The sequence below is a fragment of the Macaca fascicularis genome, chromosome 11, assembly GCF_037993035.2.
Source record: "Macaca fascicularis isolate 582-1 chromosome 11, T2T-MFA8v1.1".
NCBI lineage: Eukaryota > Metazoa > Chordata > Mammalia > Primates > Cercopithecidae > Macaca > Macaca fascicularis.
Genome location: NC_088385.1, coordinates 127355689 through 127380734, shown reverse-complemented (window position 1 = coordinate 127380734; position 25046 = coordinate 127355689). Strand labels below are relative to the sequence as shown.

The window sequence follows — 25046 nt, the reverse complement described above, 5'->3', positions numbered from 1 at the left end:
GATTGCAGAACACAGGGTCAGGACCCCTGAGTTCTCATGGGTCCTAGGACGAGGTCCCTCTCCAGGAGAGCTCGCTTTCCTCCTTTGCCAGGTGGAACTAGAGCTCTTTAAGATTCCGGGCCAGTGAATTCCATCAAGGCCCCCAGCTCCTGCCAGGGCTGAAGGAGAGGAAGAGTTTTGGGAGACAGGAAAGGGGCATATCTGGAAGGGTCCAGTAGAGGGCCTGAAAGCAATTATGGAGCAGGTATTCGAAGGAAGCCGCACCAGGGAGCACATGGTCGGAATTGGGTTAATTCCATTAAGCAGTTTGGTGACAGAAGGTGCTTTAGTGTTAGGATGGGGCTGGGAATTGCCGCGGATTAGCCATGCGCTCCTGGGGTAATTAGGACCATGTGTTCTTCCTAAAACAGGGCTGGGGCCACCGGGCTGCCAGAGGTTGTGTTGGGAGGAGGCTGATGAGGAAAATGTCGGCATTGAGTTCAGGGAGACTGTGATGGACCTTGGGGGTCTCCCAGGAGGGCCGGTGGGGTCTTAGAGTTAGGCTGTGGGTCTGAGTCACCAGCCCGCCCCCTTCCCTGTGTTAGTCCTTAGGGAAGGCATTTTCTGGACATAGTCCCTAGGGAGGGAGGCAGGAAGGAGGCACACTCGAGCCAGCCAGGGTGTGGGTGCACAGCTGCCCATAACAGGCCTAGAGGCGGGGGTCCAAGAGGGAGCTTGGGGGGCCTTTCAAGAGGCTGGGGCCACAGAGAGCTTGTCAGCTGGCATCCTGGCAGGGGGGCTCGAGCCCCTGCTGGTGGCGGTAGGCCACAGGACTCAGATGCCCACTTTCTCATTCCCTCCCCTAACAGATGGTGACTCGAACGAAGAAGATCTTTGTGGGGGGGCTGTCGGTGAACACCACAGTGGAGGACGTGAAGCAATATTTTGAGCAGTTTGGGAAGGTGGGTTTAAACTGGGGGCGCTCGCTGCTGGGGCTGTGAACATGCTGTAGAATGGGGCACTAGCAAGCCGAATTCAGCCAGGTCATTCAATTCCTGCAAAAGATGAGAGCCAGGCTGGATCCTGCTGTGGGGGGAGACCAGGCCAATCCACCTTGCAGCCTCCTGGCTCATCTGTGATCCTCAGACTCAGGACATCCCTAGGGACAGAGAAGCCACACAGTAGCTGGCCCTGTTGTTGCCCTTCCACTGTATTTTTCTCTTATCTTCATTCTTGCAAGGGAGGCAGTGCTCCCCGCAGCCAGTTCAATCAAGTCACCCTGTGGCCCCCTGGGAGTTTGCACCTGTCCAGGCTGCGGGCTATTGAACCTTTCCCCACTCCTTCCATTCGAGGATGATAAGGAGGCAATAAATATGACTCCCAATTGCACTCGGCACCCTATTTGCACAGGTGGGGAGCTTGGAGCAGGAGCTGGGGGGCTGCTGGTCCCCTGGGTATTGGGGGAAACTGATGAGAGCACCCCCCCAATTCCTGATCAGGCCCGGAGGATTGACTGTGAGCTCTGAGGGGAATGGAGCTTTAATTTCTGGGCCTCTGAAGAGGTAGATGTTATGGTGACATCTGACAATAGGGTGTCCTCTGAAAGGTGGACAATGTGAACTTTGGGGTCCCATGGGGAGACGGCAGAGAGGGGCCTAGGTTTGAAGTCTAGGAGGGAAAGAGGGTTGTTTTGCTTGGGGCCGGGGTCCCTGGTCTTTCTTCTTTTAGGTGAGACAGGCGAGAGGCTGGGTCTCTACTTTCCCATCAAGATACTTCGAGTCACCCCCAGGCAAGCGAAGGGGGACGTGGCCTGGGAAATGGGCCTGGGATTGTGTGTGTGTGGCAGGGAGGTGTCCCCTGGCCAGCTGAGGCTGGTGGTGTGGGGGACCAGAGGCCTTGGCTTTCGTGCCTCGGTGGGCACCTGGGTCCGGGATGGAGGGCAGGTCGGGCGGGCCTGGGCCCCAGAGGGTAGGGCGCTCCTGGGAAGCAGCAGGCCCGGCTCGGCTGCGGCAGGGTGTCTTTGTGTCTGAGCGCCGAGCATTAGAGCTCGCACTAATCTGATCCAGCAGCTGTGATTGGAGGCCGCCTGCCCCCGGGGCCGGCGTTGCCATGGCAACCGGGCCCCAGGAGAAGCCGTCAGCGGCCGCGTCTTTTGTTCGGGCCTAAATCGGCGTTGGCATGTGAAACCGGCCCGGGGAGGCCAGGGGGAGCCGGAGAATAGGCTGCCAGGGAGCGAGGGGGACAGCCGGGAATGCCAAGGGCCCCGCGGCGGGGGGCCCCCCGCCCGGATCGAGGGGCCGCCGCCGAGGGGGGAACAATGGTCAGCCGCCATGGCTGCCACTCAGGCTTAGCGGCCGCCGAACTTGGCGGCTCGGCTCCCACTGGTCAGCAGGCCTCGGCCGCCTCCCCTCCCCCCGCCCGATCCCCCCTGCCCTCGGGTTCCCATGGAGACCAAAGCCTATTAAGGACACTGGGCCGGGAGCCTCCCTCCCCTCAGCTGGCCCCAAGAGGGGACACCGGTGGGGGTAACCCGGACCCCCAGCCATCTTCCTTGCCCCCTGCCCTGGCCTCAACCCCACCGTCCCACTAGGGGCCTCTCCAGCCAAGGCCCAGGTTGAAGGCTGTAGTGGGGCCAGGGATGGTGTCCTTCCTTCCAGGGTTGGGTGGAGGAAGACGAGAAAGGTTGTAGATATGGTCTGAATCCATCTGTGGGTCAGGCAGGGAATCGGAGCTGTAGGATTAGGGGGGAGGGTGTGGCCGGTTCATTCATTCATTCATTCATTCATTCAAAAAATGATTGAGCCGCAGTCAAGGTGCTCAATAGGATGGTGTCATGGCCCTAAATGACACAGACGCTGTCCTCATGTAACCTTCAAGCCAATAGTATCTGGCTGCTCTCTCTCCAGCTTTGCCATGCTCCCCCATGTAACTATGGGCAAGTCCCTCCCTTGTAAAGATAACAATAATAGCTGTTATTTATTAAGCACTTACTGTATCCCGGATGCTGTGAGTTAAGAGTGTTACATGCACTATCTCACTAAATCCTCCCATAGCCATGCTCAGTGGTGCGCACCTGTAGTCCCAGCTACCAAGGAGGATGAGATGGGAGGATTGCTTGAGCCTAGGAGTTCAAGACTAGCCTGGGCAATATAGCGAGAACCCATTTCCAAAAAAAAAGTGTCTTTCATTTAACTTCAGCCTGTAAGATAGACACTGTTATGCCCATTTCACAGATGAGGAACCAAAGCCAGAGAGACATCAAGTCACCTGCCCAAGGTTACCCAACCAGCAAATGCAGGATTCAGGATTCCAACTCAGGCCCATCCTACCCAAAGCCTATGCTTTGATCACAATCCTTCTTTCTGGGTTTCTGTTTCTCATTGGTTAAGCAAGGGGTGGGGAAGATGTGCTGAACCTGAAATGACTGTCCCATTCGGGTGGTCCGGCTGATTGGGGATTGGGACTCAGAGTGGGTCCATAGGGTGGGAGTGAGAGTGCCACTCTGCAGCATGGGCCCCGGTGCAGGCAGCTGTTTGAGAAGAGAGATGTCATGAGATTCTCCAGGGACCTTGTTGCTCCTGGCTCAGTGGGATCCTGGTTCTCCCAGCCGGAGTCAGAGGCCCACTGTAGCTTGATGGCTAAGAAGAGCTGGAGGATCACTGTAGTTCAGGGTCTTTAATGGGGCAGGGGAGGGCCTTTAGAAGCTGGATGATGGGGTTGGGCACAGTGGCTCACACCCTTAATCCCAACACTTTGGGAGGCCGAGGCGGGTGGATCACTTGAGGCCAGGAGTTCAAGACCAGCCTGGCCAACACGGTGAAACCCCGTCTCTACTAAAATACAAAAATGAGCCAGGGGTGGTGGGCACCTGTAATCCCAGCTACTTGGGAGGCTGAGGCAGGAGAATTGCTTAAACCTGGGAGGCGGGGGCTGTAGTGAGCCGAGATCATGCGACAGAACTCCAGCCTGGATGACAGAGTGAGACTCTGTCTCCAAAAAGAAGAAGGTGGATGATGGGCCTGGAAGTAGAGGGAAGGAGAGTAGGGAAGAGGCTGGTTACCCATGGCTTGATGGCTTGAGAAAAGTATTTTTTTTTTCATCCTTTGGATGTCTGGTCATTTGGGGGAGGGTCGGGGCCTAGAGTAGGATTGGGTTGGGTATCAGAGGCAGCCCCTGATTTATACCAAAAGTGACTTAGACCTTAGCTAAGAAAGAAGGCGAGGAGGCACCAGATGCAGGCAAAAGGAAGGTGGCACCAAGGCCTTTGGTGACCGTGTATCCAAGGGGTACCTAGAGGAAGTAACAAGAGTGGACTGGGGTCCAAGAGAGGATGGATGATGTAGACCCTCCTCTTTCCCCAGTCTCCTTCCCCTCCCCCAGTCAGTGGGAGGCAAAGCAGCCCAGGCACTGAACTCTACTTGCTTTAATTACAGCCTCTAGCAAAAGGAAACCTCAATTAGAGGAAAAGATCTGTAGCCGGAGAGGGGAGTCCAGTCTGGTTGCTGTCCTCCTGGCCTTTTACAGAAGGGATGAGACTTTTGCTTCCCCATCTTGTCATTTTCCTGCCTCCCATATTTCCTTCTCTAGCATCTTCTCTGTGCCTCCCCAGCTTGGTCAAGGTCTTGCTGTGTGATCTTGGGCAGGCAACTTCACCTCTCTGAGCCTATTTTCTTTTTTTGAGACGGAGTCTCGCTCTGTCACCCAGGCTGGAGTGCAGTGGCGGGATCTCAGCTCACTGCAAGCTCCGCCTCCCGGGTTCACGCCATTCTCCTGCCTCAGCCTCCCGAGTAGCTGGGACTACAGGCGCCCGCCACCTCGCCCGGCTAGTTTTTTTTTTTTTTGTATTTTTTAGTAGAGACGGGGTTTCACCGTGTTAACCAGGATGGTCTCGATCTCCTGACCTCGTGATCCGCCCGTCTCGGCCTCCCAAAGTGCTGGGATTACAGGCTTGAGCCACCGCGCCCGGCCTCTGAGCCTATTTTCTTATCAACACCATGGGGATCTTACCGTGCAGAGAATGTTGGGAGGATGATGGAGCTTAATAAATGCAAGCTGGTCCATTGAGATGATGGCAATTGAAAAGGGGGTGCTATGGCATTCAGTGGGGTTGCAGAAGGAAAGTTGTCCCCTGTGCAGGAAAGAGGTTTAAGGTCAAGCCTGGAGTGGGCAAGAGGGCAGTGGGTTGCTGGAGCCCCTGTTCCTTGGTGGTGGTGGGTTCTGCTGGTATCTGCTGGGTCCTCCATGGCGGGCTGTGTTTCAGGTGGACGACGCCATGCTGATGTTTGACAAAACCACCAACCGGCACCGAGGTGAGTGTGGCCCCCTCCTCCTTCCCAGGCTGGGCCCCGTGGTCAGCCAGGGGGCTGCAGGTCACAGCTGCCCTTTCATCTTGCCTCCTGACATCCTATCCCCCAGGATCTGCGTCCTCTCCCGGGCCTGGCCTTACAGAAGGCTTTTGTCCCGCTATTTCCTGTGCTAGAAACTTGCCGAATTGCAGACACACAAGAGGAACAGAGGAGTACCTCCTCAGCCCCTGCAACCCACTGAGCCTCCTACCCCCACCTTAGTGGTGTCTGCCTCTGCCCAGGCTTACCTTGTCCCTGGTAACCAGAGCTTAGGCCAGGCCGCCCAGGGTCAGGCTGACTCCACAGCTCCAGGCAGTCACCTCCGGCCCAGCCCCCAGCCCCCAGCCCCGTTGCCTCTGAACCTGTGAGAGTCTGGGCCACACCGTGTGTACCGCCTGGCTGTTTTCTCCCGAGGGCCTTACCTTCTGAGAAATCCCTTTCCAGCCCCTGGGGCACACTCAGGAGGAGACGGGATTGTTTCTCCAGTTGTTTCAGGACTTTTAGTCCATTATGGGAGTGGGGTATGTGCTCTGTGTGTGTGTGTGTGTGTATTTGTATCTGTGCAAAAGGGGGTATCTGTGCCTAAATATCTGTGTATATCTGGTATGTCAGGGTAACTGTACGTGTAGAGCAGCCCTGAGAGTGTGTGTGATACGCACGTATCTAGGTGTGTGCATGCGTGAATGTGTGTATGTCTATGTACATTTGTATGTTTGGACATGTACACCTTTGTGTAAGTTTAAATGAGTGTGCATGTGTATTCTTTCTCCCCTCTTTGGAAACACCTAAGGACAAGAAAAAGCATGTTGAGTGTATTCTCATCACAGCTCTACCACTTTCTAACTTGCTGTGTCACCTTGGGCAAGTTACTTCACTTATCTGAGCCTTATTTTCCTCATCTGTAATCTGGGACTTGAAACCCTGTCTCAGTGGGTGGTTGAGAGGATTCCAGGCTGTGAGCAGAGCCTTTCATTAACTCTCACTTGCCAGAGAGAGAGGAGCGGGGATATTGGTGTGACCTGGGGTTGGGTTTTGACCCTGCGCTCTGGTTCTGACCTTGCCTTTATGCTTTGTCCAACCTCTAGGGTTCGGGTTTGTCACGTTTGAGAGTGAGGACATCGTGGAGAAAGTGTGTGAAATTCATTTTCATGAAATCAACAACAAAATGGTGCGTTGGGACCGGGTGCAGTGGCTCACGCCCGTAAGCCCAGCACTTTGGGGAGGCTGAAGTGGGCAGATTACTTGAGGTCAGGGGTTCGAGACCAGACTGGCCAACACAGTGAAACCCTGTCTCTACTAAAAATACAAAAATTAGCCAGGCATGATTGTGCGCACCTGTAATCCCAGCTACTCGGGAGGCTGAGGCAGGAGAATCGCTTGAACCCAGGAGGTGGAGGTTGCAGTGAGCTGAGATTATGCCATTGCACTCCAGCCTGGGCAACAGAGTGAGTGAGACTCTGTCTCAAACCAAACAGAACAAAACAAAAACAAAAACATGGTGAGTTGGGATTGGATGGAGCACAGGTACAGAGAAGACTGGGGCTCCTTGGGGGGCCTGCCAGGGAAGCTTTGAAGTTCTAAACGGAGGCAGAGGGGCTCAGAGTGAGTGGAGGCAGAGCCAGTTCTCCCACCCCCTGAAAACCTAGACAGGAAGGCAGTGTTACACGGTAGTTACTCGGGCAGATGACTTCCCTTCTCTGAGCCTCAGTTTCCACATCTGTCAAATGGGAGTGGAAAAGCTCCTCCATCATAGTATTAGTGTAAGCATTCATTGAACGATTGCATGCAAAGCTGTTTACACACTCCCTAGCATACAGTGAGTGCTCCATCAGTGGTAACCATGAAATTGTTTTCAGGTGGACAGTGAAATTAATAAAATTAATAGAGTCTTTCCAGGGAACAAGAGGGCTAACGACCCTAGCTCTATGGGAAAGACTAACTGCTAGGTCTCATTGCAGGTGGAATGTAAGAAAGCTCAGCCAAAGGAGGTGATGTCGCCGACGGGCTCAGCCCGGGGGAGGTCTCGAGTCATGCCCTACGGAATGGACGCCTTCATGCTGGGCATCGGCATGCTGGGTATGCGCGAGCCTGCGCCTGCGGCTTCTTTCTGTCGGAACTGCTCCCAGGGCTAGCAGGGGCTGTGTGGGTGTTGTACCTCCTCTGTGGTCTGCCCTCCGCCTGTCTGAGTCATTGGGCAGGAGTAGGGACTAGGGATCCGTCCCGTCTGGCAGTCCTACCCAAGGTGGGGTGGTTTGGTTGGGGGGTGCTGCCCTCTGGTGGTAGCCAGCAGAAAGGTCCAACCATATTAATTGGTCCTGTCAATCTGTCCGTTCTCTCGTCTATCCATCCCTCCATCTGTCCATTCCTCCATCCATTCATCCATCCAGTACACAGTTATTGAGCAACTCTATATGCCAGACATCATGCCAGGAATGGCAACAATGACTTTCCTTGGAGCTTTACAATCTGTCAGGGAAAAGAAGTAAGAAGATACATAGATTTCAGATGCAGAAGTGTAGGGTGCGGAGAGTGTGGTCACAGGGAACTTGACCACGACTTGGAGAAGTGGGAAAAGAAATTACATTTAAGTTGAGTCTGCAGGTGGAGTAGGAGCCAGTGATGGGGAGGCTGGAGAGACGGGAAGGGGAAAAGTGTTCCAGGCCTTTGGAGGGGCAAAAGGAAGGCTGCCTGGTCTTATTCATTCAAGTAATATTTATTGAGCAACTTCTGAGAAGTGGAGCCTGCTCTCATGGGGCTTCCCTTCAAGTGGGAGACAGGAGTAAATGGGCACTGCCTCTACAGAGTGACTGGAGGCTGTGGGAGGCCCAAGGAGGCACCTAAACCCACCTGGAGGCTGGGGAGACTTCCTGGAGGAGGTGAAGGCTGCCATGAGCCTTGAAAGCTGAGCAGGAGTCAGCTGTGCTTTGGGTCCAAGACTGAGGATGGTAAATCTGACTTCGGCCCCCAGGAAGCTCAGAGGCTCCCTGGAGAGATGAGATGTGTACACACAGAAAGACAACAGTACAAGGGGGTCTTTATGCCAGGCCTAGGGGAGGGACGCACAGAGAGGTATTCTGGGAATTCAGAGGAGGGGGCACAGCATGGGCTAACGGGTCAGAAGTGGAGGAGGTGAGCAGCCTCCAAACAGGGCACAGTCTTCCTTGAAGTTTTCCTTTTTTCTTTAACATGTTATTTGGAAGTAATCCCAAACTCAGAGGAGCTGCAAAAATAAAACAGTACAAAGAACATCCGTATACCGTTATCAGATTCACCTGTTCTTAACATTTTGCCCCCATTTTGCTTGATCGGTTTTACTCTATGTGTAGACATGTGTGTGTATGTGTGTTTGCAAATATGGATGTATACATATATACACACACACACTTGTAATTTTTCACTGAATCATTTGAGGGTTAGTTACATGCATCGTGGCCCTTTACCCTTTGATGCTTCCTAAGATTAGGGATATTCTTTCACGTAACCACAGTGTAGTTATCAACTTCCTAAGTTTATAATTGATACAATATTTTTATCTAATCTACTTTCTATTTTCCAGTTTTATCAATTGACCCAATAATGCTCTTTTTTTGTTTGTTTGTTTTTGGTAGAGACGGAGTCTCACTATGTTGCCCAGGCTGGTCTCGAACTCCTGGCCTCAAGCAATCCTCTCGCCTCAGGCTCCCAAAGTGTTGTGGTGGTAGGCATGAGCCACTATGCCCAGACCAGTAATACTCTTTATAGAATATTTTTGTCCTTTAGAACAAGATCCAGGCTACAGTCAGGTATTGTAGTTAGTTGTCCTGTCTCTTTCACTTTGTTTTATTTGGAACATTGAGAAAGTTTTCTTCTAAGGTGATTCATGAGCTGTTTTCACCCTTCATTTTTTTTTTTTTTTTTTTTGAGACAGAGTCTCACGCTGTTGCCCAGGCTGGAGTGCAGTGGCTCGATCTCGGCTCACTGCAAGCTCCGCCTCCCGGGTTCCCGCCATTCTCCTGCCTCAGCCTCCTGAGTAGCTGGGACTACAGGCGCCCGCCACCGCGCCCGGCTAATTTTTTGTATTTTTAGTAGAGACGGGGTTTCACTGTGGTCTCGATCTCCTGACCTTGTGATCCGCCCGCCTCGGCCTCCCAAAGTGCTGGGATTACAGGCTTGAGCCACCGCGCCCGGCTCACCCTTCATTTAAAAAGTGAAAAAAAGTCGGGCACTGTGGCTCATGCCTGTAATCCCAGTACTTTGGGAGGCTGAGGTAGGCGGATCACCTGAGGTCAGGAGTTCAATACCAGCCTGACCAACATGGAGAAACCCCGTATCTACTAAAAATACAAAATTAGCTGGGGGTGGTGGCACATGCCTGTAATCCCAGCTGCTCGAGAGGCTGAGGCGAGAGAATCGCTTGAACCCGGGAGGCGGAGGTTGCTGTGAGGCGAGATCGCTCCATTGCACTCCAGCCTGGGGAACAAGAGCGAAACTCCATCTCAAAAAAAATAAAATAAAAGTGGAAAAAGAAAGAAAGAAATTATCTAACAAATAGTGAAATCGGTGGTTAAGAGGCTTGGAGCCAGTCAGATCTGAATTTGAATCTTAATTGCACCATTATTGCTAACTATTAGATTTTTCTTTGAGAAGACAGAAAATCAGCACTTAAAGAAATTATGGGTAGTTTCTGGCCAGATGTGGTGGCTCATGCTTGTAATTCCAGACCAAGGCAGGAGGATCACTTGAGGCTAGGAACTCGAGACCAGCCTGGGCAACATAGCAAGACCCCATGTCTACAAAAAAATTAAAAAATTAGCCAGGCATGGTAGCACACGCCTTGTAGTCGCAGCTACTGGGGAGGCTGAGATAGGAGAATCACTTGAGCTCAGAAGTTTGAGGCTGCAGTGACCTATGATTGCACCACTCTGCACTCCAGCCTGGGCAAAAGTGCAAGATCCTGTCTCTAAAAAAGAAAAAAGAAAAAAAAAATCATGATATAAGTTCAGATAATGATCATCAGTACTAAGAAAAACCAAGGTAACATGATAGAGATTGTAGCTGATGGGAAGGAGGACGCCTGTGGGAAGATGTTTCAGAGTCTTGTACAATGAAAGGGACTCAGGCATGCAGTCATCTGGAAAGAGAGCTCCAGGCAAAGGCACCGGCATGTGCAAAGGCCCTGAGGTGGGAATGAGCTTGGCAAAGCTGAAAAACAGCAAGGAAGCCAGTGTGGCTGGAGCAGAGGGAGGGAGGGAGGGGCAGCGTGCAGGAGATGAGGACAGGAGGGAAGCAGGAGCCAGAGCTCGAAGAGCATTGGATTATTCTCAGCCAAAAAGTGTCACCTTTCAGAGCCTCGGTTTCTTGTCTGTAAAATGGGGTGCCTAACAGTACCTACCTCTAAGGCGAGTTTAACGGGATAATAGTGTGCAGTGTGCTCAGCACAGGGCTTGGCATGAAGAAGGTATTTGGAGGGTACAGCTCTTATTCATGATACAGGAAGGTGAGGGGACATGAGTGGCTCAGGTCCTTCTCCTTGAGCAGGATCCGCCCTGTGGATGAGACATCTGACACTGCCCCCTTACCCCATCAGGTTACCCAGGTTTCCAAGCCACAACCTACGCCAGCCGGAGTTATACAGGTCTCGCCCCTGGCTACACCTACCAGTTCCCTGGTAAGTCCTGCTTGGTAACCCTCTGCTGCCAGCATGCCCCTGGTTCCCGGGCAATCTGACTTCTCAGGGTGGTGTCTGGGGGTGCATGGCTGGGGGTCTGCCTGCTGGAGGCTTGGAAGGAAGGGCATGTCTGAGGAAAGAGGGCCTCTCCCCACCCATCCCACCTCCACCCCCTCCCCAGAAGCTGGGGACAGGGGCTCCCAGCGTGACCCTGCATGGCACCGTTTTCTCCCAGGCCATCCTCTGCCTGCCTCCTGCCTGTCTCTCCTCCCCGCCCGACTCCGGGGTTGCCACTTCCACCAGAGAAGGCATTGGGCTTGTAGTGGGCGCCTCTCCGAGGGCCATTGTTGATTGCATCATCATGGACACCTATAATGGCCAGGCTGTAGACTGAACTCTTTCAAGTCCAAACAAGGTATTATGCTGAGACCCTATATGCTGAAAACCAATTGAAAAGCATTCTCATCACCACGCTCATTTGTAAGCCAACATAAAGATAACACTAGACCTGAAAGCAAATGTCAGGAAGCCCAGCAGTTCTGAAGTTCCCCATGATGACTATTCAATACAGTTTTCTTTGAAATAAGAAATACCAAACTTTTGCAAGGCTATATATTTATTTATTTATTTATTTACTTGGGGGTCTTATTTATTTGGAGGGCCCCTAAGCACTTACCTCCTCTGCCTCAGGGCTGTTCAGCTTGGAGAACTTTGTGTACAGGATGTTGCCTAATTCTCTCAATAATCTCATGGGGAAGCATGCTTATCCTCATTTTAGAAATGAGGACGTAGACTCAGAGAGGAAGAATGACAAGCTAAGATGAGCCAACTAGGAAGTGGCAGAGCTGGGACTTGAACCCAAGCTTGACCTGTTCTACCTATTCTAGGGTCATCACTTTTCATCAAGCTGCCTTCCCCCCAACACACACACACACACACACACACACATATACACACACACACAGACACACATACATACATACATATACACACACACACAGACACACATACATACACACATATACACACAGACACACACACACACACACACACGAGAAGAGGATTCTGGGAGATGTTTTTGGTAACAATCAATTCTAAGCCTTTTAGAGACACCCGAGGCTGGACATGGTGACTCATGCCTGTAATCCCAGCACTTTGAGAGCCTGAGATGGGAGGATGGCTTGAGCCCATGAGTTTGAGATCAGTCTGGGCAACATAGTGAGGCCTTGTCTCTACAAAAAATTTAAAAGTTAGCCAGGCATGATGTTGTGCACCTGTGGTCCCAGCTACTAAGGAGGCTGAGGTGGAAGGATCGCTTGAGCCCAGGAGGTTGAGTGTGTAGTGAGCTGTGTTCATGCCACTACACTCCAGCCTGGGCAGCAGAGTGAGACCCTGTCTTTTTTTTTTTTTTTTTAAAGGGCCGGGCGTGGTGGCTCATGCCTGTAATCCCAGCACTTTGGGAGGCCGAGGCGGGTGGATCACGAGGTCAGGAGATTGAGACCATCCTGGCTAACACAGTGAAACCCCATCTCTACTAAAAATACAAAAAATTAGCCAGGCGTAGTGGCGGGCACCTGTAGTCCCAGCTACTTGGGAGGCTGAGGCAGGAGAATGGTGTGAACCCGGAAGCGGAGCTTGCAGTGAGCAGAGATCGCGCCACTGCACTCCAGCCTGGGCGACAGAGCAAGACTCCGTCTCAAAAAAAAAAAAAAAAAAATAGAAAAGAAAAGAAGGAAACAAACAACTGGAATCGTACCTCCAGCTTTGCCCTGTGCCCAGGGTATAGGTGGCAACTCTGCTCTGTCTCTCTCTCCTCTATGTCTGTCTCCTTGCCCTCCCCTGCCTTCTGGGAACTGTGCGCTCCCCTCCCCAGCTCTTGGGTCCTGTGCATGGCCTGTCTCCTCACCCAGTGTCCCTGTCGGTGCATTTGTCCTCCCTGGGCCATGTCTAAGGGGCCTCCCCTGCTTCTTCCTAAGCTGTTTTACGTTTCATTTTAGAATTCCGTGTAGAGCGGACCCCTCTCCCGAGCGCCCCAGTCCTCCCCGAGCTTACAGGTCAGTCGCTCGGATTTTGTATACCTCTCAGGCCACATGGGGAGAAAGAGAAGGGGCCCAGGGAGCTTCCTGGGGAAAGCTAACGGGATCCTTTTCTCCTGCCCGCCAGCCCTCTGGCTGTGGGGACACAGCAGCCTGTGCCTGGGCACTGGCCAGTCTGGGCGGCTACATGGCCCTTAAGGGTGGGGCATAGGGCCAAGCCAAGCAGATGGAGGCAAAGTCACTCATTCATCCATTTGGCAAATATTTATCTAGCACCTTCCTTGTGCCAGCTCCATGGAGGCTCTGGGATCCCGCAGTGAACAAGCCAGGGTCTCAAACTGATTGCAGAGTGGGCCGGGTGGGGACGTCTGCACTCGGCATGGGCGTACCTGCCCTCGGTGCCAGCCAGCTCTTGCCGGGAGGGGATACAGACTCACTGTGCTCAGATCTCATGTTTTTCCAGAGATGCCAGAAACCTGGCTTTTGCTTTCGTATGAATTTGTCCATTATTTTTCAATGTTGGCAGCAGATTCTAAATGTTGACAACACTGTGAGCCAAATGAAATATTGCCAAGGGCCGAATCCAGCCCTTTGGTGACTTCTGGACCAGTAGGGTGAAGGTGACAGGGGGCCGGTTCCCTGACTGGAACCTTCACTTGGGCCAGCCAGCTCAGCTGCAGGGCTGGCCTTGAGCCGAGGAGACTGCGAGCACGTGGGGTGGGCTGCGCGGGGTTTCTCTGTCCAACCTGCTTCTCCCCCACCCCACCCCCAGACTCTCCCCTCAACCTGGCCATGTGTGGAAGATGTGAGCATGGACCTTGCTTTAGATAAGACCTTCCTTCCAAGGAGTGCTCAGGGTTCCCCCAAAATGGGGGAGAGGCAGAGAAACCTGGAGTGAAGGAAGGGGTGGGAGGAGAACCCTAGAGATGCAAGTGACAGAGGCTCTTCCCTGAAAAGAGGGAGAGTTTGGCCAATAGTTGTGGGGGTGGAAGGCTGGAAGGAGGTCCTTGTTACTCATTTAAGAAATATGTGTTCTGGGTCTGGTGGCTCATGCCTGTAATCCTAGCACTTTGAGAGGCCAAAGCAGGAGTATCCCTTGAAGCCAGGAGTTCAAGACTAGCCTGGGCAACATGGTGAAACCCCATCTTTACTAAAAAAAAAAATTGAAAACTAGCCAGGTGTGGTGGTGGTACATGGCTGTGGTCCCAGCTACTTGGGAGACTGAGGAAGGAGGATCATATGAGCCCAAGAGGTGAAGGCTGCAGTGAGCCATGATTGCATCACTGCACTCCAGCCTGGGCAACAGAGCGCCATGTGTTACGGACCTACTGTGCACAGGATGCTCTCCCGGACCCTGGGGACAGAGCAGGCATAAGACAGAGGCAGGCCCTGATCTCACAGAACTTGCAATTTAGAGAAGGGAGCAAATACTTATTATATAAATAAGTCATTCTTTACAGTATGGTAAGCGCATGCTAGGGTTGACTCCTCTGACTTTATGGAAATGCCTAAATGAGCCAAACAACAGACCTCAGAGCCCAATCCCTGGCCTTAAAGAAATGACAGAAGAAATGTCTCTAAAAAGATATCTTGGCAGGCAAGGGAGTAGGGTCAAGGATCAACAGTGCTTGGGCACCTGGGATCTGAACTTTTCTCTAACCTTGCAGAAAAGGAGATTTGGGTGGCTTTTTCATGCATTCAATAAATATTAATTGTACCAGACACCACTCCAGGCACTGGGGACACAACAGTGAATGAGACGGACAAGGTTCCTGCCTTCCTGGAACTGAAATTCCAGAGGAAGGAGACAGCAGTAAACAAGTAAACAGGCCAGGCATGGTGGCTCATGCCTGTAATCCCAGCACTTTGGGAGGCTACAGCAGGTGCATCACTTGAAGTCAGGAGTTCAAAACCAGCCTGGCCAACATGGTGAAACCCCGTCTCTACTAAAAATACAAAAATTAATTGGGCGTGGTGGTGCGTGCCTGTAATCCCAGCACTTTGGGAACCTGAGGCAGGCAGATCACCTGAGGTCAGGAGTTTGAGACCAGCCTGGCCAACATGGTGAAACCCCATCTCTACTAAAAATAAAAAATAAAAATAAATTAACCAGGCATGATGGTGCATGCCTGTAGTCCCAGCTACTTAGGAGACTGAGCCAGGAGAATCACTTGAATCCAGGAGGCAGAGGTCGCAGTGAGCCAAGATCATGTCACTGCACACCAGACTGGGCAACAGAGCTAGACTCTGTCTAAAAAAAAATCAAGTAAAACAAGAAAGGCTTACCTGAGTATCCCCAAAGCAAATAAGATATTTTTGGGCTGGATGCTATGGCTCAGGCCTGTAATCCCAACACTTTGAGAGGCCAACACAGGAGGAGTTGGGAGGCGAACACAGGAGGATAGCTTGAGGCCCAGACCAGCCTGGGCAACATACCAAGACCCTATATTTTATTTTATTTTATTTTATTTTTTTGAGATGAAGTTGTGTGCTTGTTGCCCAGGCTGGCGTGCAATGGCACCATCTTGGCTCACCACAACCTCCACCTTCTGGGTTCAAGCGATTCTCCTGTCTCAGCCTCCCAAGTAGCTAGGATTACAGGCATGTGCCACCACGCCCAGCTAATTTTTTTTTTTTTTTCCTGTATTGTTTTTAGTAGGGACAGGGTTTCTCCATGTTGGTCAGGCTGGACTTGAACTCCCGACCTCAGGTGATCCGCCTGCCTTGGCCTCCCAAAGTGCTGGGATCACAGGCATGAGCCACCGCACCTGGCCTTTCCAAGACCCTATCTTTACAAAAAAATTAATTTAAAACAATATATTTTTGGAGGGTGAGAAGTTCCATAAGGAAATTAAAGCAGGGAAATGTGCTAAGGCGTTAGGGTTGGGGACAAAGGGCCACCTCAGTGGGGGTATTCAGGGAAAACTTCTTAGAGGAGGTAGCATCTGAGTGAGAAGGAGCCCACTGTATGTAAAGTTTTCAGGAAAGATTCACAGTAGGAGGTGCTCACCTCTCAGCCCCGGGGAGCTCCAGGCTCAAGCCATTCAAGCCACTAGGTGTTTTTTTTTTTTTTTTTTTTTGAGACGGAGTCTCGCTCTGTCGCCCAGGCTGGAGTGCAGTGGCCGGATCTCAGCTCACTGCAAGCTCCGCCTCCCGGGTTTACGCCATTCTCCGGCCTCAGCCTCCCGAGTAGCTGGGACTACAGGCGCCCGCCACCTCGCCCGGCTAGTTTTTTTGTATTTTTTTAGTAGAGACGGGGTTTCACCGTGTTAGCCTGGATGGTCTCGATCTCCTGACCTCGTGATCCGCCCGTCTCAGCCTCCCAAAGTGCTGGGATTACAGGCTTGAGCCACCGCGCCCGGCCATTTAAAACAATATATTTTTGGAGGGTGAGAAGTTCCATAAGGAAATTAAAGCAGGGAAATGTGCTAAGGCGTTAGGGTTGGGGACAAAGGGCCACCTCAGTGGGGGTATTCAGGGAAAACTTCTTAGAGGAGGTGGCATCTGAGTGAGAAGGAGCCCACTGTATGTAAAGTTTTCAGGAAAGATTCACAGTAGGAGGTGCTCACCTCTCAGCCCCGGGGAGCTCCAGGCTCAAGCCATTCAAGCCACTAGGTGTTTTAAGCATAGGCCCTTTCTACTCCTTCAGCAGTTATTAAACACCTGCTGTGTACAAGGCAAGGTGCTAGGTGCTGCAGAGGTGAAGATGAAGGCAGACAGCAAACAAGGGGATAGGTGCCTGTGTCTGAAGAGGAGATGGCAAACAAGGAGGCTGAGGGGATTTGGCGGAGGCAGTGGTCATTTCTGGGGGTCAGGGAGGCACTTGGGGTGCTCTCAGGGGATAGGGGCGAGGGGAGCAGGACAGGCAGCAGAGGGTGTGGTGCAAAGCTGTGGCTTCAGTGGGAGCCCAGCCCCAGCCTGACCCCTGGGGCGCTCTACCTGGGAGCAGCAGGCCTGGGGGCCTGTCCCGTGTGTCATCTATCACTAGCTGTTGTGGGCTGTGAAGAAGGATGTGAGCTCCCAGGCACCTCTAGGCCAAGTGCCCCCTGTTTTGCCAAGGGCACCCTGGAGAAGGGGGCAGTTGTGGGCAACTTTCACAGCTGCTCAGGGTTGGGTGCCCTGCCTCCACCCTCCGTGAGCTTTGGGTTGTTGGAGCATGTGCCCCCAGTCCAGGGCAGAAATTGAGGCTCAGCTACTCACTGGGAAGCTGTGCTCTCTCCCACCTTTTTCCATCCATGCCATGGGTCAGGACACAGATGGTGGCCCAAGGTAGCCTTTTCTGCCTTGACCCTGGGGCTACATGGACCCCTGTGAGGTAAGGCCAGGCTGGAGAGGCTCTGGCTAGAAGGTAGGGGCCTCCTTCACCCACCTCTGCCCCCACTGCCATGCTGATGTGCCCATCGCTTTCTTTTCAGCCATTCCTCTCACTGCCTACGGACCAATGGCGGCAGCAGCGGCGGCGGCGGCTGTGGTTCGAGGGACAGGTGAGCTCTTCCGGGGTGCAGGAAGAGAGATGAGGCAGCACAGGGAGCAGAGAAGTCCAGGGGAGGGGAGGTGGCCACTGCCACCCCTTTGCAGAGGGACACTTGTTCATTTACTCAAGTATCAACTGATCACCTGCTCTGTGCTGGGCATCGTGCCAGCATGGGCGAGCCAGCCAGCAGCAAGACTGGCAGGGTCGGCCGGGCGAGGTGGCTCCTGCCTGTAATCCTAGCACTTTGGGAGGCCGAGGTGGGCAGATCACCTGAGGTCAGGAGTTCCAGAGCAACCTGGCCAACATGGTGAGACCCTGTCTCTACTAAAACTACAAAAATTAGCCGGGCGTGGTGGTGCACACCTGTAATCCCAGCTACTCGGGAGGCCAAGGCAGGAGAATCGCTTGAACCTGGGAGGTGGAGGTTGCAGTGAGCTGAGATCACGTCACTGCACTCCAGCCTGGGCAACAGAGTGAGACTCCGTCTGTCTCAAAAGGGAAAAAAAAAAAGACTGATAGGGTTTCTGCCTTCCAGGGCTTGCAGCCTGGTGGTGGCATCAGGTATTAAAAAGGCAATAATGCTGATGGCTGATGCTGCTGCACTAGGGGGTGTCCGGTACCAGAGAAGCTCCCAGCTGGGGCCTCTAGGAAAGGCCAGAGAAGGCTTCCAAGAGGAAGGGCCCCTTAACTTCGCATTCAAAGGCAAAGAGGAGGAAAAGTGTTTCTGGTTGAGGGAATAGCATATACAAAGGCTTGGAGGCCAGTGGGTGTGGAGAGTGCAGAAGTAGGGAGTGGAGAAAAGAGGCAGAAGGAGCCCGGGTGCTGGGGAGACAGTGGAAATTGCAAGTAGCAGAGGGACGCGGGTCAGGGTTTAGAACATGCATTCAGTTGCCAGGTGGGGTGAGGTTGGGAAGGGGCTCAGGAGAGGAGGCTGCTGAGTGGTCAGATGAGATGATGGGGGTCAGGGCTGGGGTGACTGGGTGGATGGGTGTGGGGAGATCTCCAGGAGGTGGGCCCACAGGACTTCCTGAAATGTGGGGGTCCAGGTCAGGGTGGGTGGGACAGGCTTGAGGGGGTGCCGTGGGGTGGCAGAGAGCGCCGGGGCTATCACCGTCTTCTTTCTGGGTTGCCAGGCTCTCACCCCTGGACGATGGCTCCCCCTCCAGGTTCGACTCCCAGCCGCACAGGGGGCTTCCTGGGGACCACCAGCCCCGGCCCCATGGCTGAGCTCTACGGGGCAGCCAACCAGGACTCGGGGGTCAGCAGTTACATCAGCGCCGCCAGCCCTGCCCCCAGCACCGGCTTCGGCCACAGTCTTGGGGTGAGTGGCCAGGCCTGGCGGCCTCCACCTCACCCCCCACACCTTGAGAGACCCCCAAGTTGGGGAAGGGAGAGACTTTCTTTGTCTTTGGGGGCAAAAGGAGGGTGAGGGAGGATGAATGGAGAAAGAGTCAGTAAGGAAGAACAGTGGGGGTTATCATTCATTCAGTGGACACTTAGCTATCGCCTCTGAATGCCAGGCATAGTGGGCTCTAGGTGAAAATGAGACACATGGCGTCTCTGCTCGCATGGAGGTTCGATTCCAGCCCGGGGTGCCCTGGTTTTATCCAGGGTACTGGTTTGTGCAGATTCCCTGGCCCTTTGTTGGAGAATCTTTGAGCAGACCTGCAGTGGCGGGCGATCTGGGAAGGCAGACCTGCAATGGGGGGACGATCCAGGCAGGTATAGAGGGGTCTGCGCCTCACCTCAGATGTCCTGCAGAGAGAGAAGGAGCCCCTGATCTTCCTCTACTTTCCCAGGAGTCTAGGAGTCAAATGCTTTCCTTTTCAGGGCCCTTTGATTGCCACAGCCTTCACCAATGGGTACCACTGAAGCAGGGGACGGTGGCAGGAGGTGAGGATGGGGGGGGAGGTGGGGACAGGTGGTGGGGTGGCACTGGGGAAGCCTGTCCTGGGCCATCGAATCTCGGACACAGACCCCATCCCTGCCCTCAAGAATCACAGTCCCAGGGGAGACAGATCTTTATACCAGCTGTGGTCAATAAACATGAAAAGCTGCTCACCCTACTCCATTTAAACACAGAAATCAAAGCAACAGTAAGGCTTCACATCCCACCTATCAGGTTGGCAAAGATTATTATTATTGAGACAAGATCTCGTTCTGTCACCCAGACCTCCTGGGCTCAAGGGATCCTCCCACCTCAGACTCCTCCCAAGTAGCTGGGACTGCAGGCACATGCCACCATGCCTGGCTAATTTTTTTACTTTTTTTGTAGAGACAAGGTTTCACTGTGTTGCCCAGGCTAGTCTCAAATTCCTGGGCTCAAGGGATCCTCCTGCCCTGGTCTCCCAAAGTGCTGGGATTACAGGTGTGAGCCACCAGGGTTTGCCACAAAGATTTTTTAAGATCTTTTATTATTTTTTATTCTATTTTTTTAGATGGAGTCTCGCTCTGTCGCCCAGGCTGGAGTGCAGTGGCACAGTCTTGGCTCACTGCAACCTCGTCCCCTGGGTTCAAACAATTCTCATGTCTCAGCTTCCCGAGTAGCTGGGATTACAGGCATGTGCTACCACGCCTGGCTAATTTTGGTATTTTTTTGGTTTAGCAGAGGCGGGTTTTGCCATGTTGGCCAGGCTGGTCTCAAACTCCTGGCTTCAAGTGATCCATCTGCCTCGGCCTCCCAAAGTGCTGGGATTACAGGTGTGAGCCACCGTGCCTGGCCCTTTTATTATTATTATTATTTTTTTTAATAGAGATGGGGTCTCACTGTCACCCAGGCTGGAGTGCAGTGTGCAGTCACAGGTCGCCACAGCCTGGAACTCCTAGGCTCAAGCCATCCTCCACCTCAGCCTCCCAAGTAGCTGGGACCACAGGAACAAGCCACCATGCCTGGCTAAGATTTTTTTAAAAATTTTTTGTAGAGATGGGGTCTCATTATGCGGCCCAGGTTGGTCTTGAACTCCTGGCTCAAACGATCCTCCTCTGCCTCGGCCTTCCAAAGTGCTGGGATTACAGGCATGAGCCACTGGGCCCAGCCACAAAGGTTTTTTAAGCTGAACACTGCCAGCATTGATAAAGATACGGGAGAAGCAAGTAAGTACAGTGGCTCAGGGGTTCCCGGGACAGTCTGGCAATGTTTGTTCCTGTTTCAAACATTCATGCCCTTACACCCAACAATTCCACTTCTAGGCATTTATTTTTAAAACTGCAAATAACTGAAATATCCATCAAAAGGAGAGTGGTTAAACAAATTAGTGTATGTGTATAGTGGTATAGTACACAGCTATCAAAACAGGATACCTTGACCAGGTGCGGTGGCTCACGCCTATAAGCTCAGCACTTTCGGGGGCCGAGGTGGGCGGATCACCTGAGGTCAGGAGTTCTAGACCAGCCTGGCCAACATGGTAAAACCCCATCTCTACTAAAAATACAAAACTTGGCTGGTGTGGTGGTGTGCACCTGTAATCCCAGCTACTCGGGAGGCTGAGGGACAAGAATTGCTTGGACCAGAAAGCAAAGGCTGCAGTGTGCCGAGATCAGGCCACTGTACTCCAGCCTGGGCAACAGAGCAAGACTCCACCTCAACAAACAAACAAACAAAAAAGCAACAGGATACCTTGACTTGTGGGACTGTGTACACGGCCATCACAGTGTCTATCCAGATGGCGGGAGACTGTGAGCCCATGATATTCTGTGCATTCACCCATTCATTTATGAGCCCTATTCCAGGAAAGAGGGATGAACAAGATGGACAAAGTCTTCTCTCATTTCACAGGACAAAAATCAAGTGAACGTATGAGATAATTCCAGATTGTGCATCACAGGGCTATTTTAGATGTGGGGTTCAGAGAAGGTATCTCTGAGAAGGTGACATTTGAATAAATCCAGCCATTCAAAATCTGGGGAAAGAGCCATCCAACCAGGGAACAGAAAGTGCAAAGTCTGGCTGGGTGCAGTGGCTCACATTCGTAATCCCAGATCTTTAGGAGGCCAAGGCTGGAGGATGGCTTGAGACCAAGACTTCAAGATCAGCCTGGGCAATATAGTGAATCCCCATCTCTGCTACAACAACAAAAATGAGCAGGGTGTGTTTGCCTTCCCCTGTAGTCCCAGATATTACCTGTAATCCCAGATTCTCAGGAGGCTGAGGCAGGAGGATCACTTGAGCCTAGGAGGTTGAGGCTGCAGTGAACTATGATCACTGCCACTGCACTCCAGCCTGGGCAACAGAGCTGGACCCTGTCTCTAAAAAAAAAAATAAGAAGAAAAAAGTGGATAGTTAATGAACAAATCTCTTCTGGGAGAGGACTGGGGAGGGCTGCGTGTGCCCCAGGAGCCCCCATAATCTCCCGGCTGTGTTCCCAGCGCCCCAGCCTGCAGCTGACTGAGGACCACGAGTGAGCCAGCGAGGGGGCGGGAGACCTCAGCCGCAGCCGCCGCCCCCTCCCCCGCAGCGACGCGGACCCGCTACTGCCTGCCCCCCACTCCCCGGGCCCGGCCCCTGCCCTGCTACCCCCCGACAGCGTCTGGCTCCCCTACTAACGTCCCCCTCTTCGCCCTTGCCCCCATCCCCACCCGCCCCTCTCCCGGCCCTGCTTTTATTTATTTTGGATTAGCCGGTTGCCCACCCCAGACCTCTGGTCCCTCCCTCCCTGCCGCGCCCCCCTAGGACCAGCCCCTCCCCAGAAGGCTTTTGGATTTGTGCATAGCTAGAGTGAAGGCGGAGGGAGCCTGCTACAGGCCGCAGCCCCAACCCCTGTTTTTTATTCTGATTTCCCCTCCTTTACTCTTTCCTTTTTTGTGTGTTTTTTTTTGTTTTTTTTTTTTTTTAAGAAACCGTTTTTAAACTATTCCTAGGTTTGTGAATGTGAAGCCCCAGGCCGCAGGGGGCAAGGGGCCAGGTGCCCCCCCACCAGCTGAGAACAAAGTGTCTATCTGGGTTGTGGGCCCCTAGCTTCCTCCCTCCAGCCCTGGAGAGGAGGGCAGGGCTGCAGGGAGGCCAGGCCGAGCCCCTGGAACCATCCCGTCCTGTATCATATGTAAATACTGTGAGGTGATGTGCCCACCCCTCTCTAAGGCCCCTCGGGGGTGAGGGGCTCCCCCCTCCCCTGTTTCTGTCCCCTCAGACACCGTTACTGTAAGCTTGCAGGCCTCAGCTGTGGCCACGGCAGGCCCGCTCTCTCAGGCCCTCGGGGTCAAGGCCTTGGTTGGACCTGCCCACCCCGAAAACCCAGTGTGGGGGCAAAGGGCGCGGGAAGAGCAGGGCTTGCCCGGAGACACTGCTGGACGGGAATTAACTCTCCAAAGGTCTCCCCTGCCCCCTACCTAGGCTGGGTCTTCATGGTTTCTGCTCAGTCTGTCCCCTCTTCCTCCTCGACCCCCGCAATGAGTGGGCACCAGGGGACGCTCTGGCAAGGGCAGACCCCAGGGGAAAGCAAAGGGCGTCTCAGGGAACCCCCACATTCTCTCACTGAAGTTTCCCACCAGGATGACCCCACAGCCAGAGTCCCTTGGCAGCCCTCACCCCAGAGCCCCCTTCCAAGGAAAAAGAGATGTTCAGGGCATTGGACCTTCATGAACAGTGGCCTGGCTGGCGTGGCAGGGCCAAGGCCCACCCACTGCCATCCCCCTTCTGTGTGTCCCTGTCCCCCAGTTCTGAGGCCCAGGGCCTGAGCTCTCTTCCCCAGCATCGCCCCCACCCGGAAACCCCGCCTTTGGAGAGTTAATTGTCTGTGTGAGGTGCTTAACCTACCAGCCCTGAGAACACAAAGCAATAATCTTTGTTACTGAGATGCGCGGCTGTTCGTGTTTTGGTTTTTTTTTTTTTTTTAATGTTTCCTAATAAAAGAGAAGCTGCATTTTATTGGTTTTTATTTTTAATTTTCTACACGTTTGAGCTGAGTCCTGAGACACTTAGCTTCCCTCTCCCCTATCCCCATGCCCTTCCACCCCACTGGGCCCAACCATGGGCTCAGGACCCTGGAATTCCGTTTTCTGATTTGTTTGGGGAATTTTTTTTTTTTTTTAAGATGTTACATGGTGTTTCGAAGCCAGCAAGTTACCACCCTCCGGTGTCTCTTCTCTCCACATCTGTAACTTCTTTTTCCAGGTTTTATTTTCAGTTTTAAATTCCTAATAAATTATTTGAAAACGTTGCTGGGCTTGTGAGTGTCTTATGTCTCTGTGCATTAAGGGTACCTCATTTTCCTGCTGTAGGGATGGCAGGACTCACCTCCATCCTCTTAGCGTCCTGGCAGGATCCAAGAATTAAATTGACACAAGATAGATGAATAGGGCCAGTCATGGTGGCTCATGCCTATAATCCAAGCACTGTGGGAGGCAGAGGTGGGCAGATGACTTGAGATCAGGAGTTCGAGACCAGCCTGGCCAACGTGGCGAAACCCCGTGTCTATTAAAAATACAAAAATTAGCCGAGCGTGGGGGTGGGCGCCTGTAGTCCCAGCGAATTAGGAGGCTGAGGCAGGAAAGTCGCTTGAACCCGGGAGGTGGAGGCTGCAATGAGCCACGATCATGCCTCTGCATTCCAGCCTGGGTGAGAGTGAGACTCTGTCTCAAAAAAAAAAAAAAAAAAAAGAACAGGAGAAAAGCATACACATTTATTTATCAAAAGTTGTGCGTGGCATGGGAGCCTCCATAAAGAAATGAAGGCAGTGTGGTGGCTCATACCTGTACTTTGGGAGGCTGAGGCAAAAGGAGTGCTTGAGACCAGAGGTTCAAGACCAGCCTGGGCAACATAGCGAGACCTTCATCTATACAAAATATTAAATTATTTAGGCATGGTGGCACAAGCCTGTGGTCTCAGCTACTCAGGGGACAGAGGTGGGAAGATTGCTTGAGCCCTGGGAGTTGCAGGCTGCAGTGAGCCGTGTTCTTGACACTGCATTCCAGCCTGGAGGACAGAGCAAGATGCTGTCACTCTCAAAAAGAGAGAGAGAAATGAAGACCTAAAGCAGCAGTTAGAGTTACTTATATACTGGATTGGACAAAGAATAGTCAATTATGAAAAAGCCACTCAATTATGTTGGAGAAGCTTAAAAGATGATAGCTATTTTGGGCCAGGCATGGTGGCTCACGCCTGTAATCCCAGCACTTTGGGAGGCCAAGGCGGGTGGATCGCCTGAGCTCAGGAGTTCAAAACCACCCTGGGCAACATGGTGAAACCCCATCTCTACTAAAATACAAAAAGTTTGCCGGGTATGGTGGCATGCACCTGTAGTCCCAGCTACTCGGGAGGCTGAGGCACAAGAATGCGCCCAGGAGGCAGAGGTTGCAGTGAGCCAGGGTCACGCCACTGCACGCCAGCCTGGGTGACAGAGTGAGACTCTGTCTCAAAGAAAAAAAAAACCTATTTTGGCTGGGCACACTGGCTCACAACGGTAATCAAAGCACTTTGGGAGGCTGAGGCAGGCGGATCCCTTGAGTCCAGGAGTCCGAGACCTGCTTGGGTGATATGGTAAAACCCCATCTCTACAAAAAAATACAAAAATTAGCCGATGGATGGTGGTGCAGGCCTGTAGTCTCAGCTACTTGGGAGGCTGAGATGG

General features: G+C 52.8%; 1 protein-coding gene across 12 annotated transcripts in view; it reads left to right on the top strand.

The window, feature by feature from the left end:
* Nucleotides 1-23636, top strand: part of MSI1 (musashi RNA binding protein 1) — a 28883-nt gene extending 5247 nt beyond the window's left edge. For 5 of the 12 annotated variants that reach the window (XM_045366077.2, XM_045366074.2, XM_065524884.1 and 2 more), the window contains 10 exons: nucleotides 849-941; nucleotides 5240-5288; nucleotides 6410-6492; nucleotides 7283-7400; nucleotides 10891-10971; nucleotides 12969-13025; nucleotides 17423-17491; nucleotides 18615-18802; nucleotides 19312-19374; nucleotides 21847-23636. In XM_045366077.2, coding sequence (XP_045222012.1) covers nucleotides 849-941; nucleotides 5240-5288; nucleotides 6410-6492; nucleotides 7283-7400; nucleotides 10891-10971; nucleotides 12969-13025; nucleotides 17423-17491; nucleotides 18615-18802; nucleotides 19312-19353 — 780 coding nt within the window. In that variant the 3' untranslated portion in view covers nucleotides 19354-19374; nucleotides 21847-23636. The remainder of the gene's footprint in view (nucleotides 1-848; nucleotides 942-5239; nucleotides 5289-6409; nucleotides 6493-7282; nucleotides 7401-10890; nucleotides 10972-12968; nucleotides 13026-17422; nucleotides 17492-18614; nucleotides 18803-19311; nucleotides 19375-21846) is intronic. The other 7 variants (XM_065524880.1, XM_045366075.2, XM_065524881.1 and 4 more) reach the window with 5 other exon arrangements.
* Nucleotides 23637-25046: the final 1410 nt, after the last annotated feature.